We start from the raw sequence: 14,858 nt of genomic DNA, 5'->3' as shown, positions 1-14,858 counted from the left end.
AGGATGTTGGAATATCTCGATCAAGCATATCCTAAATAGGTCGTGGGAGCCAAATTTTCCCTTAAGGACCCATTCTAACCCTCTCAACTTTGCAATATGGGGATACATGAAACCAGTTGTTTAGCAAGACATAATTACTACTCGGCAAGAGCTACGGGAACAATCAACAACATTTTGTTGTCTTTCAATAAACGGGTAGCTAAGTGTATTGAAGTTAACAGAGGCCGTTTTGAGCAATTGTTGTCAAAAAAAAAATTAATGTCCATTGCTGTTGATATTACCGTTTTATTCTTGTTCCATATTCTACTATGTAATCACATTATAATAAATAATATTGTTGTGTAATACAGTACTGTATTCAAGACATATTTAACAATTAAATTAAGTTAATTATTTAAGTTAATTATATCTTTACAAAACACATGACTATGCTGCTTGACACATTATTTCCATACTTTTCAGTAATTGAACCAAATCAAAAATTGAAGCGGTGAAAATTCAAAATTCAATTTTCTCAAAAATGGTTGTTTTGTGCGATTTGACAAAGGTATACCTTTCCTAAGTAATATTGATAGAAATTAGAATTTAAGATATCTATGAAAAATCCTTATACTCTACAAAAAAGTTGTATAGGATTTACACATGAATTCGAATTTCTTGACACCAATAACCCTCTTTTACCAAATTTTGTGCTGATATGTTTAATTTTTTGTATGAACTATTAATAAATAATGAAAATAAAATTAAAACTTTAACTCAACGTTGGTCTCTGTCCATCTAAGTTATAGGACACTCTGTAGATTAGACTCAATTATAAAATAATGTTAAATTGATCAGAAAAACAATTTACATTTTCAAGTTTTTTTTGAACATTTACAAACTGTCACTAAACACAGGATTTAATGAAAAGATGAATTGCATTGTCATAAGAGACCGGGTAAACAGAGCCATTGAATGATGATGACGGAATGGTCGGTGTATTACATTTGAGCTTTCGACTATGAGCCTGATTTCCTGAGTAAAAGTTTATCATAAAAATATTCAGAAATTTAAGTTTTAAATAAACGATATAATAAAGTAGACATCAAGCATTTATATAAATATTGTATTTTAAGACATTTCAAATCATAAATAACACCGATCTGTATAAGAATACTGACATGATCTCTTCAAAAAGTCATTCAAAGTTAAACCTAGCATTTCCTTTTAATCTAATGTTTTTACGCGAATTTTTATTAGAAAATAGTCAGTTTTCTTGGGGTTAATGACTAACTTATGTTCTTTTCAGTACTTCGAGATTAAATTAAGTTCATTATTGAAATTGTTTTTAACTAAATCATCATCAGGATCAAAGTGAGCTTCTTTACTTTTTTAATTTATTTTTAACTTTGTTTAACTGATATTTTTACACTGATTTTTTACCCCAATTACTTTACTAAGATCTAGAAAGTACCTTAAAATAGAACTTTAAGCCTATCAGGTGCCGAATATTTTTTAAGAATTTTATAGAGAAAAAATTCTCTCGTCTGTTTTAATTCTTTCTTTTGGTCTGATATATGAAGGTATGTTTTTTCGGATTTAATGCTCATAATATTTCTTACCCTGTATTCAAAATCTATTTAAATAATTTCTCGTGGGAGTTTGTTGGATAGGGCAAATAAACAAATCAACACAAAACTTTTAACGGAAATGTCGACGTTTCGACTTGTTCATCTTTTACATGGCATTTTTATTGGTCCAGTTTTATAAACGATAAAAAATACTGAAAAACCTACTTAAATAAAACCTTTTAACCTTATCAATATTTTAATTTTTATATCATTACCTTTAAACTTTTATATTTTTGTATTACTTAGGAGAAAACTGGTACAAATCCATTCCAAAATATGTATTTTCCGTTGAAGTATCTTGAGTATGCCTTGATACAGGTCGAACATTGATATTTATGTACAGACGTCTGTGATATTTAGTTGTGCCCAGCTAACAAACTCTCATTATAGTATTTATTAATTAATAATATACAAGATAAGCTCTGTTAATAATTGTGCAATTATGGGGAAATAGAATGGCAAATAAAATACCTTCTTATTATATGTTCAAAGCATTTGAATTCTCTCTGATGCGTGTAAGTTGATCGGTGTTGAGATACTGAGGAAAAAGGGTTTGTTTGAATATTTCTCGTATTATGTCGGTGACCACATCTGGTGATGAAAGCTTCAAATCGTAACCGAGTAGTATACATTTTTTTTAAAAGTTTCTAACCATTATCTTCCAACGCATTAAAAAAATTATAATTCTGCTATAGTGGAGTGAGGAAACAATCAATATACTATTCAGGACATTGTTTCATCATAAATATATAAAGCAACTTAAAAAAAAATCATTTGCTCCATTATTATTATTTAATATTTAACTTTTACTGTAATGAAATATAGATGACCACCTGTACCTTTCCAGGAATGTATTCAATGCTGATACAATGTGAAAAGCATTACCAAAAAAAAATTCAAAAGTTGCGTAGTCGACTTTTTTCGTGAATATCTAAAAAAATACAAATAGCGAGATGATTTGTATTCATAAATCAATTATACCCCGAATTGTGCAGCAATTTCATAAGGAAGGTCGTATGTTCTCAAGAATTAAAGTGGGTGAAAGTATCGTCAAGAACTGAAAGAGATTTTTGGATGCTAGAGTACGTGCTAGACGACCGGCTAAAAACCATTGCTCTCAGAAAAGACGTGGCCGACTGGAATTTGCAAGACTTCATGCTAATTGGACAGACTATAATTGGAAAATAGTCATTTGGAGTCATGAAATTTAATTTATTTAATAATAATGGAATTTTGTTTGTTAGAAGATCGAAGAATCAAACGCTTAATCCAAAGTACACTGTGCCTACTGTAAAGCAAATAATAAAATATATAAAGCTGGGGGTGGTTTCGTTATAGTTTGGGGCTGTTTTTCAGGATCAGCTAAGGATCGCTTTATCTAAATAGACATTTGAGAAGAATACATGGTACTATATTCCAAATACAGAATGCCTTTAAAGCATTATGTGCAATATCATATCTTTCAAATACTTGAAAGCTTGGTTTAAACAAGAAAAAATAAAGGTTTTGATGTGGCTATGGCAGTTTTCGGATTTATATCCAATATAAAATTTATGGCAAATATTGGATAAGAAAATACAAAATCCTATTGAAATGCACTAGAACTTTATGAAGCTGTAAAATAAGCATGGAAAATTTGCAACCTCAAATTATTTACAGGCTTTCGCATCTGCAATGCAAAGCCGTTGCCTGGAAGTAATTAAAAATAACAATGATTATATAGAAAACAATATTTATAGTAAAAATAAACTTAAGCTGTTCTTAAGTTTAAGAATTACACAAGATTTTTTTATTTATTTTTGCAAAAGCTAAATAAAATTTTCTAAAGTCAAAATTGACTTGACTTTTTAAAGGTTGCTTTACTTTGACCAATATTGTGGTTATCGGACATCCTTATACAGGGTGCCCAGAGTTTGCAGAGAGTAATAAAATAGCCTAATAGTAACTTCCGAGGGAACTCCAGCAATTTCCATTTTACAGAAATGTGGTAAAGGGCTTTTCCTCTCAGAATTTTATGCAGAATATGCAATTTCATTACTCTCCGTGAACTCTGGGACATCCTGTATATTACGTGTGTAAATACAATGTTTGTCATGTTCTTTTTCTTGGGCTAAACAGTTAATCTTATATTGGGAGGGGGAAGGTCATTTACTCAACTTGTCTTACAAGTTAGTTTTATTCACCCATTTATAATATTCTTGTTTAGCCGTATCTTATATAAAACAATTCTAATAAAAACAATTATTGATAAAAATTTGCTCTATTAAATTTCTAGCAGCCTCAGGACAATATATATTATTAAAAAATCAGATTTCTTTGATACATTCCATCTCATAAATAATTCTTGTTTCATGTCAGAGACGTGGTATTATATGTCTGTGAAATTAAATAAATATGGCCTAAATATTTTAGGTGCCCTGTGAAGTGGTCGAAACAAGTAAATCGACATGTTTTATAAGCAACCTAAATTCGCCCTCGGAATTCTGGGTGCAAATGGAGAATTGCATCGATGAATTGGAATGGATTGCCGAACAAGTAAGATTTTAAATTTAAAAGTTTCTTTCCTTCTAATTTTTAATTTTATAGCTTTCTGGTGCAGAAAAATTCCCGGAGCTAGAAGATATGTCGCCGGGCACCCTATGCGCCGCACTATATGTTGACGACGAAATGTGGTATAGGGCGAGAATTTTATCAAACACTATTGCCGGTAAGATGTAATGCATTTAGATTATAGTGATGCTTATTGCCGATGTTCAAAAAAAATTCAAAAGTTCAAAAAAAATCAGAAATATTTGCATTACATGAAATTAATAGAATGTAACTTCATGGAATGCAAAAAGCTATTTTCTTTGCACGCAAATGTGGTAATTAAATGACTCTTTATATGGTATCACCATTCATTAAAAATCATAACACAATCTAGTGAATGGTTTTTGTTAGTGACAGAACAGTTAAAAAAAGTAAATATTAAAAGTTACTGTAATTTTTACGGTAATTTGCAGTTAAGAATTCTTTCAAATTCAATTTCATTGTTTATCAGTACGTTGCCTGTAGGAGAGAATAACACAATCATTAAATTTTTCTTAACGCACATTGGTTATGTTGCAGACCATTTAAAAAATACATAACACTTATTAGACAACTAATGACAAATTTATTGTTAATGTTTTATACTCATTTTGGAAATAACCTTTTATATCATAGTGTTTTTGTTCATCTCTGAGAAACTCTATTCAACCACTTATTTTATAGAAAATTATCGCGACAATGTATGTTCTTATTTCCATCTGTTGTTTTTTTGTCATTATTTTATACTAATGCCCTAATGATCTATGATTCATGCCCTTGTCGTTGATTTCCTAGTTTCTCTGGCGTTGCACTTCAGCATAATTGTACAAAAACTGTTAATTTTATTTTTTATGTTTAATTCGACGAATTTAACCAAATTAAATACTAGGTCACTCAATCTGAGTTCTCTTAAATTCTTCTTTAAATTCTCTTAAAGTTTTCATAATTTGGCTATCGTTTGTGGTTCATGTGAAAAGCCTGAAATCAAAAAGAATGGATCCTCACTCCTGCCGTTTTTTGGAATACTCAAAATATCTTTAGATTTGATTTTCGCGCTAAGCGGTAAGTTCTACAAAAAAATGTAGACAATTCAATTCTCTACGATTCACTGCATAGACGTGAGGCTTTACAACCAATTGAAAAAAAATTAGAGGATGTCAAAGTCACTAAAAATTCGTTTTTCTGATTTTTCGACGTACATTTCTTTTTACTGTCGGCGGAATTTGAAAAAACGTAGAAAACCTACAAAACTAATATTGAATTTTCGTTCTACGATCTACTGTTCTTGAGTTACGATGCATTGAATGTGCAAAATTATACTTTATATGTACTATATAACTTACCTGAAGATGATTACCAGGGCTATAATATAAATTATGTTCGCAAATCATGCCCAAGTAGCACAATGTGCTTTAAATTATCATATAGCGTACTATATAACATAAAAAAAAACTTTATTGTCGTTAAACTTGCTCTTATAAGCATTTATAAATACTGTAACTCAAAAAGGGCCCACGCTAATAAAATATTTTTGTTTCATTAAACTCGTTTAATAGTTTTATCTAAGATTATAAAATTGATTCCAGTTTATAATAAAGCATTTACAAAATTATTTTATTAATGTTATGTTATTGTTTTGTTACTAACTTATAAGACTATATAAATACAATTAAAATCAATATAAAATATTAATATTTTAACCAACACAATTTAATCAATTAAAAGATAAAAAGCGAAATTGAAAACAACCCCACGCCTATCATGGCGGCTCAGCTAATAATACCTGTAATGACAAATATACAGGGTGTCTCCTTTTTCATAGGGACAGTATTGCTATCTCCTATCCTATAAAAGATACGAGGGCGGTTACATTAGAAAAAAGTTGCGGCATTTTATTCTGATTAAAAAAGTGTATTTAGATTTTTTATGCGACAACTTTTTTTTTTAAATACGGACCTGGATTTTTTATTTTATATTTAAAAAGAAAAGGGAATTTTAAGGGCTACAAGAAAATGCAAAAAATAATATGCATTCCATTTAAAAAAAAAAAAAAAAAATTTTAATAATGAAGCACCCTGTATAAATTTAAATATCATGAGCATGTTAAGCGCTTAAAAGTGCTATAAGAAAGTCTTTACAGAAATCATTTATCTTTAAAAACACAGCAGCCATAGCCGAAAAACGAAAATGACCAAATTTCAGAAACGCCCTCTAGCGGCCAAACTGTTTGCCATAGCAAAATTTCATTTGCTTCAATAAACTTCTTTTAAAATTTGAGCCCGGAGAATGGAGGTCAAAATTTTTTTATCTCTAACAGGGACATGACTTCCCATAAGAAAACGTCTAAATTGGCCCACCCTGTACAGGGTGAGTTTTTCAAAGCGCGGAGTAGTATTATGCATTGATGATATTATTTATCGATGACGTGCTCCTGGACTATTATTTGGTTAAGCATTCTTCACATTTTAAAAATATTTTGGACTATACAGGGTGTTCCGAAAAAGCAGGGCACTACAAAAGTTAATTTTTTTAAATGGAACACCCTGTATTGCAAAACATTTTTGAATTCTTTGCGTAATTACCAATCTTTTTTGATAATGGTTTAATATGCCAAAAATTAATAGTTTAGGAGATAAATCAAATTTTGTTAAAAATTTAGAATTTGCACGCATCTCTTTAATATTAAAATTTAGCACCTAAATTTTGAATACAGACTTAATTTTTATCATCAGAAGTAAAATAAAGTTACTTTGATATGCGTGCTATGTAAAATTATTCATTTTTTTATACAGGGTGTTTTTTTTGAAAGGCCAAACTTGCCCAACTTTAAATATAAAAATCTCTCTTATTTTAAACGAAACACCCTGTATATTTTCATGTCATTTAATAGCTTACTTAAGAGCCTATAAATTTTATTAATAATGTCCTATCTCTATATCTAACAGTTTTTGAGATATCATGGATTTTTCTGTTTTTCTCCTGTAAAAACTGACAATGCCGACTTAAAGTTTTGAAGCACCTCGTATTTTTTATGTATCCATCAAGGCGCCGTGGAAACAAATGAAAAAATCTCAATAACAAAAAGACAGTTACATTAGTTAATTAGAGATTAATAGTTAGATTTGTTTTAAAGTGTTTTTTAGATATTTGTTTTCAATATTAAAAATGAATTATTCAAGAAATGAATTTATTGATATGATTTTTGTTTTGGGTGAAGCAAATAAAAATTGTCTGCTAGCTCAAAGGCTATATAGAGAAAAATATCCTCAACGGCGCACACCCGATTCCCGCAGTTTTCGCGTTGTTATGGACCGATTTATGACGACTGGTAGCGTGGATCTGCCAAAAGGTAATGTTGCTAATAGGGTGGCAAATGAAGGTAAAGAACTTGAAATTCTTTTGCAAATTGAGGAGGATCCCCACATTGGTAGCCGTAGGTTAGCCTTACTTTCTGATGTTTCGCAGACAACGGTAAACCGGACAACACGGAAATATAAATACCACCCATATCACATTAAGTTGCATCAAGAACTTCACAATCAAGATTTTCAGCTACGTGTAACTTTTTGTGAATGGTTACTTCGCAAAATTGAAATTAATCCAAATTTTGTTAACTATATTATGTATTCGGACGAGGCGACATTTAAAAGCAATGGTGCTGTCAATAGGCATAATATGCACTATTATGCAACAGAGAACCCTCATTGGGTACGTGAGGTTCAGCACCAGAATCATTGGTCCCTTAATGTATGGTGCGGCATCCATAATAACCGTATAATTGGACCATATTTTTTTAATGAACCTTTGAATGGGCATTCATATCGAGTATTTTTACAGCAGCAATTGCCTGAATTATTAGAAGAAGTCAATCTCCAGGAACGGCAAAGTATGTGGTTTCAACAAGATGGTGCGCCTCCCCATTTTCATCGTGCAGTAAGGGAATATTTGGATCAAGAATATCCTCAAAGATGGATTGGTCGCGGAGGATTTGTTGCATGGCCGCCAAGGTCTTGCGATCTTACGCCGCTAGATTTCTTTCTGTGGGGTTATCTCAAAGAGAAAGTCTATGCAACAAAACCAACTACAAGGGAGGATATGATTATTAGAATTAGGGATGCCTGTCAAACCGTAACACCAGGAATGTTATACCATGTTCGACAAAATATAATTAAAAGAATTAATATTTGTATCGAACAAGGAGGACATATCTTTGAACATTTGTTGAACAGAAATTAACTTTTATTATATAAAAATAAGTGAATTTAATAAAAAGAAACGTCCATAAATTTATTTCATTTTATAAGAAAAAAATAACACGAAATGAAGAAATATAAGTATATTTCAAAAACTATTAGAGATAGGGATAGAATATTATTAATAAAATTTATAGGCTCTTAAGTAAGCTATTAGATGACATGAAAATATACAGGGTGTTTCATTTAAAATAAGAGAGATTTTTATATTTAAAGTTGGGCAAGTTTGGCCTTTCAAAAAAAACACCCTGTATAACAAAATGAATAATTTTACATAGCACGCATATCAAAGTAACTTTATTTTACTTCTGATGATAAAAATTAAGTCTGTATTCAAAATTTAGGTGCTAAATTTTAATAATAAAGAGATGCGTGCAAATTCTAAATTTTTAACAAAATTTGATTTATCTCCTAAACTATTAGTTTTTGGCATATTAAACCATTATCAAAAAAGATTGGTAATTACGCAAAGAATTCAAAAATGTTTTGCAATACAGGGTGTTCCATTTAAAAAAATTAACTTTTGTAGTGCCCTGCTTTTTCGGAGCACTCTGTATAGTCAAAATATTTTTAAAATGTGAAGAATGCTTAACCAAATAATAGTCCAGGAGCACGTCATCGATAAATAATATTATCAATGCATAATACTACTCCGCGCTTTGAAAAACTCACCCTGTACATATTGAAAAGTTCGAATAGCAAAATATGACATGTACATCCTTCCAAATGTAGCTGTAATAAATAGATGTTTTAAGTTATTTAGAAAATAAATAGCAGAAGCTCGTGGTTACGGTTAAAATGACCATAAGTACAGCTACATACAGCTTTCATTGCACCCTATGTAACCGTCGTTTTACCTCCTATCTGCAATATTAATCCTCGTTATTTTTAATTTTGTAGGGATCGAACTCTTATTTATCGATTATGGCAATTCGTGCGTTAGCAGCAGCCTCCGACAACTACCAGAGGACCTCTTGGTAACTCCGCCGCTAGCTCAAAAGTGTTGCCTACAAAAACCGGAAGGCATCCCATATTGGAGCAAGGAGGCTCAAGCGAAATTCTCGACGCTCTCTGCCGATGGGCAAACTATCTTCGAAATGAAAAAAGTGACCACTGGAGAAACGGCCGTGGTCGAATTGCTGCTTGACGGTGAAAATATCATGCCAAAAATCCTTCCCGAGACTGAAGACGGTATGCTGACACAGTTCGAAACGTTGACCAAGTTTAACGTGGCGATAAATGGAGAATCGTTGCCGAATACGGTTAGTTTGGAGCCGATGCCCGGCATGGAATGGGACGAAGAGTCGGATAAGATGTTTTTGAAATTGTATCCCGAAGGTAGGTGCTAATATAGAAAAAGTCAAAAGTGCACTTTTTTTAAAGCATTTTTTATGTTCAAAAAACACACTTTCTTGTCAAACTGCTGCACAATTCGAGATTGCTATTTCCAGTTTTTTCCGTCTCAGGGTCAGACCGACTGCGCGACTTTTGATTTCCTTTATTAACGCTTGCGAACGAACTATTTACCGCAGAGTTTTAAAATAATTAATGCATTCTATTCTGATTTTCCAGCATATTATACTAGGATCTAACAGCTGCTTTACTTTTTGCCAGGTTAAAAAATGTTTTTTAATATCTGTATAAATATTTACACATTTTATCAGCATTGTACAGTACAGTCAACTGTAGTCTGAGAATGTCATATTGTTGCACGTACTAAATCTGAAGTTCCATGATAGATAGATGCTATACCGTAAGATCTACAGCTTTGATCTTATGTTTAAAATTTTCAGAAAAATTAGAGCTGCATTTTACTTCATTGGATCAAAGTCGTAGGGGTGAAAAAAAGGAGCAAACCTCTGAATAAAACAGTTTTTATTCGATAACTTGTCAGGAAAAAAGTCAAATTTCAAAAAATGTAAGAATTACAATTTTATTTCAAATGACACAGTTGTAGTAACTCTTGAAAAGACGCGTGTTATCGACTATCAAAAAATATATATATATATTTAAAAAAAAATAAGATTGAAAAATTTTTATTTCAATATTATTCCAGGTTCACAAAAAATAAACAAGAGCATGATGCAACCTAGAAGCATAATAAAGCATTTGGGAAAATGTCTTTAAATTGCTGAAATTTATCTAATTTTAGCCTTTATATTGAACAGTCATTTCGGAGGTCGTCTGCTACAATGTTCGCCAATTCTGGGGGTGCTTAATTAACGGTCAAAAAACACGGGGGTTGGAAATCTTCAACGGCAGCGAAAGATTATGTAGAAAATACAATTGGTAGAAAAGTAGATGTGCCAAGACAAATGTTGAATAATTATGGCGATGTCAGCTTTCAAAGTGATGGAAATACCCATGAATCATCTTGTACAAGTTCAAATAACTCGGAATCATTTTGGGCCAACAGCCTCTTGCTTTGTACAAAATGAAGCTAATGATTCTTATAATATACCTTCAGTATTCAATACAAAGGCGGTTATGTCCAGTAATAACAGAAATATATCCGAAAATCTACATTCCGTTCTTTCCATTCCAATAGTCATGATGAACCATTTAATAATTGTACTAATATAATATTACATATCTATAATATTACATCTGAATATGTATTCAAATTTTTGCAAAAGAAGTTTTTAATATTTCAGGTAATACAGAATCCAAAAAACAAGTGTTTATGATATGTACCACATAGGGTAATATAAGAGGACAACATAAACGGAGCATTTCAACATTTAAATTATCAGAACATTGAAATTTGATTTAATTTCTGTTACATATTTAAAAACAGTCTTTTCATTAATTAATGAAAATTTGAACTTCGTTTTAAAATTAGTAACTAGATTAGTAGAATCTGTATTGTTGTGACGAATTCATAATGAGTTACTTATTATATTGGGTATTACGTCACTTATAGCAAAAATCAATTTAGAAATTTTTTATCTCACACGCTCAACAATTATTGAAAAGAAGAAGAAAATAGACTTATTCACGTATTTAAAAGAAATATGAACTTAAATCTGTAACGATACCGTTCGATATATTTAATTTAATTTAAGTTCAATAAGTTTTAAATACAATAATTTACTTGAGGTATAATAGATTTTTTTATATACCTAGGAGCTAAGGTTCAATCAATTAATCTCTGAGCTCGTTTCTTCTTTTCAATATCCTAACTAACTTTGTTATGAATATTATAATTAAAAAAAATGATTAATTTAAAAAAGTAATAAACAACTAATAAAAGTAACCCCCCCCCTTTAATTTTTAAAAAAGTAACCTTTGAAAATTTTGTTATCTTTCAAAATAGTTTGTCAAACTATTAATAAACCGTCAAATCATATAAAAAAGTATATAAAGTATTTTCGAATTAGGAAGAAATTTTGATGAGACTGGATTACTAAAAATTTGAAAGATAAGTATATTTTATTTTTAATTTAATTTAATTTTACTTTAATTACCTTGATAACGGTAGTAGATATAACTACCGAAACGTTGGTTCAAATTAGGTATTTTTTAAAAATAGTAGGTCTTCTTGTTGTATTTTATCGTTTTTTAATTATAATATTCATAACAAAGTTAGGTAGGATATTGAAAAGAAGAAACGAGCTCAGAGATTAATAGATTATACCTCAGCTCCTAGGTATATAAAAAAATCTATTATACCTCAAGTAAATTATTGTATTTAAAACTTATTGAACTTAAATTAAATTAAATATATCGAACGGTATCGTTACAGATTTAAGTTCATATTTCTTTTAAATACGTGAATAAGTCTATTTTCTTCTTCTTTTCAATAATTGTTGAGCGTGTGAGATAAAAAATTTCTAAATTGATTTTTGCTATAAGTGACGTAATACCCAATATAATAAGTAACTCATTAGATTAGTAGAGTAGAATATAACTCATTATTAGGCTCTTAAATACTAGAAATACTTAAAAAATATTTATTAAATTCATTAGGTCTGTTTAAGTTATCTGGCAATGTACATTTTTTGTATGATATGTCGAGGGTTTATTGTTTAATTGTTTTTATTTTGAATAGAATATTTTAAAAATATTGCTTTTCAGCTTTTATAGCTAAACTTAAATTATTTTTGAATTGCTTATACTATTCCCAATCAGTCTGAAGTTTGGGTTTTTTATATTTGTCTAGAGCTTCGTTTTTCAAAGAAATCATATGTCTAATAATAACTAAATAACCAAGGAGGTTGCGGTTTTTTTATGACTACATCTTTGTAGGGAGCTAAAGTATCAGAAATCTGCAAAATGTTTTCAAAAGGAGCAATTCTTAAAATATCAATAAATAAGCTGTCGTCTTTGTTCTTTAAACAGCATGATGTGTATATTTCCGATGGTCGTTTGAATCTGTTAATTCATAATGACTAAAAGTAGCGTCCTTAGTAAGTAGAGTAGATGGAGTTCACAGGTTTAGGATCAAGAAACTTTTTTTTTTGAAAAGGTTCGACGTCTTTTTCAAGACTGTTTACTGTGAAGATGCTTTTTTGTCAGTTTTTTGTGATTGGTATATACTAATGGCAACAGAACAATATACAGTGGACGTCGGATATAACAAACTCGTTTAAAGTGAACATTCGGTTATAGTAAACGCCTATTCAAATACCCAAAAAAAAACTACCATAAGAACAATGTAATTTTTTCCGTTTATAGCGAACCCGGTTATAATGAACTCTCGGGTAAAGTGAACTAAATTTTATCAAGACCAAGAAAAATATTTCGCTTATAGTGAACTTTTCGGGGAATTCCCCGAGAATTAAATTTAGCACGATCGCCGTTGTTTTGTTTTCAGTGGCATTTCACTTTACGCGTTACTTCCTGTGAGTTATTTATACGAGTGTTTTGCTGTTTTGTGCTGGGTGTCTTGGACAGTCAAAATGGAGAAGCATAAGCGTAAAGCTTTAACATTAAAAGAAAAATATGACATTATTCAAAAAATGAAAAGCGGTGTTAAACAGAGTGATATTTGTCGTGAATTAGATTTGCCAAAATCAACCGTTTGCATAGTTTGGAAAAAGAGGGAAGAGATTTTATCAGCATATGGTAAAGTTAATGCAAAGTGTAAAAGACTTAGAAAATCGGCTCATGAAGGGGTTGATAGAGGACTTTTACAGTGGTTTACACAACAAAGAAATTAAAACGTTCCATTAAGTGGTCCTATTCTTCAAGAAAAAGCTAGTGAAATGGGTAGTAAAATTGAAGGAAAAACTTTTGAATGTTCTAGAAGCTGGATTGAACGTTTTAAGAAGAGACACTGTATTACTGGAGGGAAAATTATTGATGAGTCTGCATCAGTTGACATGGATGTTGTTAATAACTGGTTTACTACTGTTTGGCCCGATCTTCGTAAGAATTACAGCAGTAATGACATTTTTAATGCTGGCGAGATCGGACTTTTCTATAAACTAACTCCAGATAAAACTTTAAAATTTGTTGGAGAAACCTGTGCTGGCGGAAAACTTTCTAAAGTTAGAATAACAATGCTAGTCGCTGCAAACATGTCTGGAACAGAAAAAAGAAAGTTGCTTGTTATCGGTAAATCCGCCAATCCTAGATATTTTAAAAACAAAATGTTGCCAGTTAAATACAGAGCAAACAGTAAGGCTTGGATCACATCTAATTTGTTTACTGAAGAGTTGCTCCAGTGGGATGCAGAGTTACAGAAGAACAAGAGGAAAATATTACTTTTAGTCGATAATTTTCCAGCACATCTTACAGCACAAGTCTTTATGCCTCCTAATACCAGTTCTTATTCATTGAAGTTTTTTTTCATTCATTAATTCATTCATTGAAGAGTCATTAAAGAAAAATAATGATAATAAACATGTTACAGGCAATTGATAATGGACAAGATTTTTCAGTGAGTCTTTTAGATGTAAATAAACTTCATACATCTAGCTTGGCAGGAAGTAAGTGCAAAAACCATTGCAAACTGTTTTAAGCATGCAAGTTTTTTGAGGTGGAAGATGAATTTGATTCAGACGCTGACTTGCCCCTAAATGAATTCTTAAAAAAACATAGTAATCAAGAAAATACTGACATTCAAAGATCCGTTAAAGAGGAAGTGAGAAAAAGGAAAAATGACTTTGACTTGCAAAAATTCATTTCTATTGATGACCGCCTTCGTTTATTTGTAAATATGTATGTATATCGTAAAAGTGATATGTTAGTGATGTGAAGTATAAAAAAAATACAGTTGTGGCCAAAAAAATAAGAGTGCATATCAAATTTTAAATCAAACTGAATTATATATGTTGGAATTTGCAAATAAAATACTATGTATTTTCTTCCGGCATTTAATCTGTTTACTTGATAAAATTTATAAATAAACCAAGAATGACATATCATTTAAAAGCAAGTTTTTTTCACTATTGTTTAAAAATTTTGTGGACAAAAAAATAAG

General features: G+C 30.5%; 1 protein-coding gene across 2 annotated transcripts in view; it reads left to right on the top strand.

The window, feature by feature from the left end:
* The window catches only part of LOC126743598 (maternal protein tudor-like), a 99,133-nt gene that overhangs the window by 79,158 nt on the left and 5,117 nt on the right, over positions 1-14,858 (top strand). For both annotated transcript variants that reach the window (XM_050450765.1, XM_050450764.1), the window contains 3 exons: positions 4,023-4,145; positions 4,197-4,317; positions 9,332-9,769. In XM_050450765.1, the coding sequence (XP_050306722.1) occupies positions 4,023-4,145; positions 4,197-4,317; positions 9,332-9,769 (682 nt within the window). The remainder of the gene's footprint in view (positions 1-4,022; positions 4,146-4,196; positions 4,318-9,331; positions 9,770-14,858) is intronic.

Source organism: Anthonomus grandis, chromosome 13 (assembly GCF_022605725.1).
Source record: "Anthonomus grandis grandis chromosome 13, icAntGran1.3, whole genome shotgun sequence".
NCBI classification, from domain to species: domain Eukaryota; kingdom Metazoa; phylum Arthropoda; class Insecta; order Coleoptera; family Curculionidae; genus Anthonomus; species Anthonomus grandis.
Note: the sequence above shows the minus strand (reverse complement) of the source record. Positions and strands in the feature narration are given on the sequence as shown.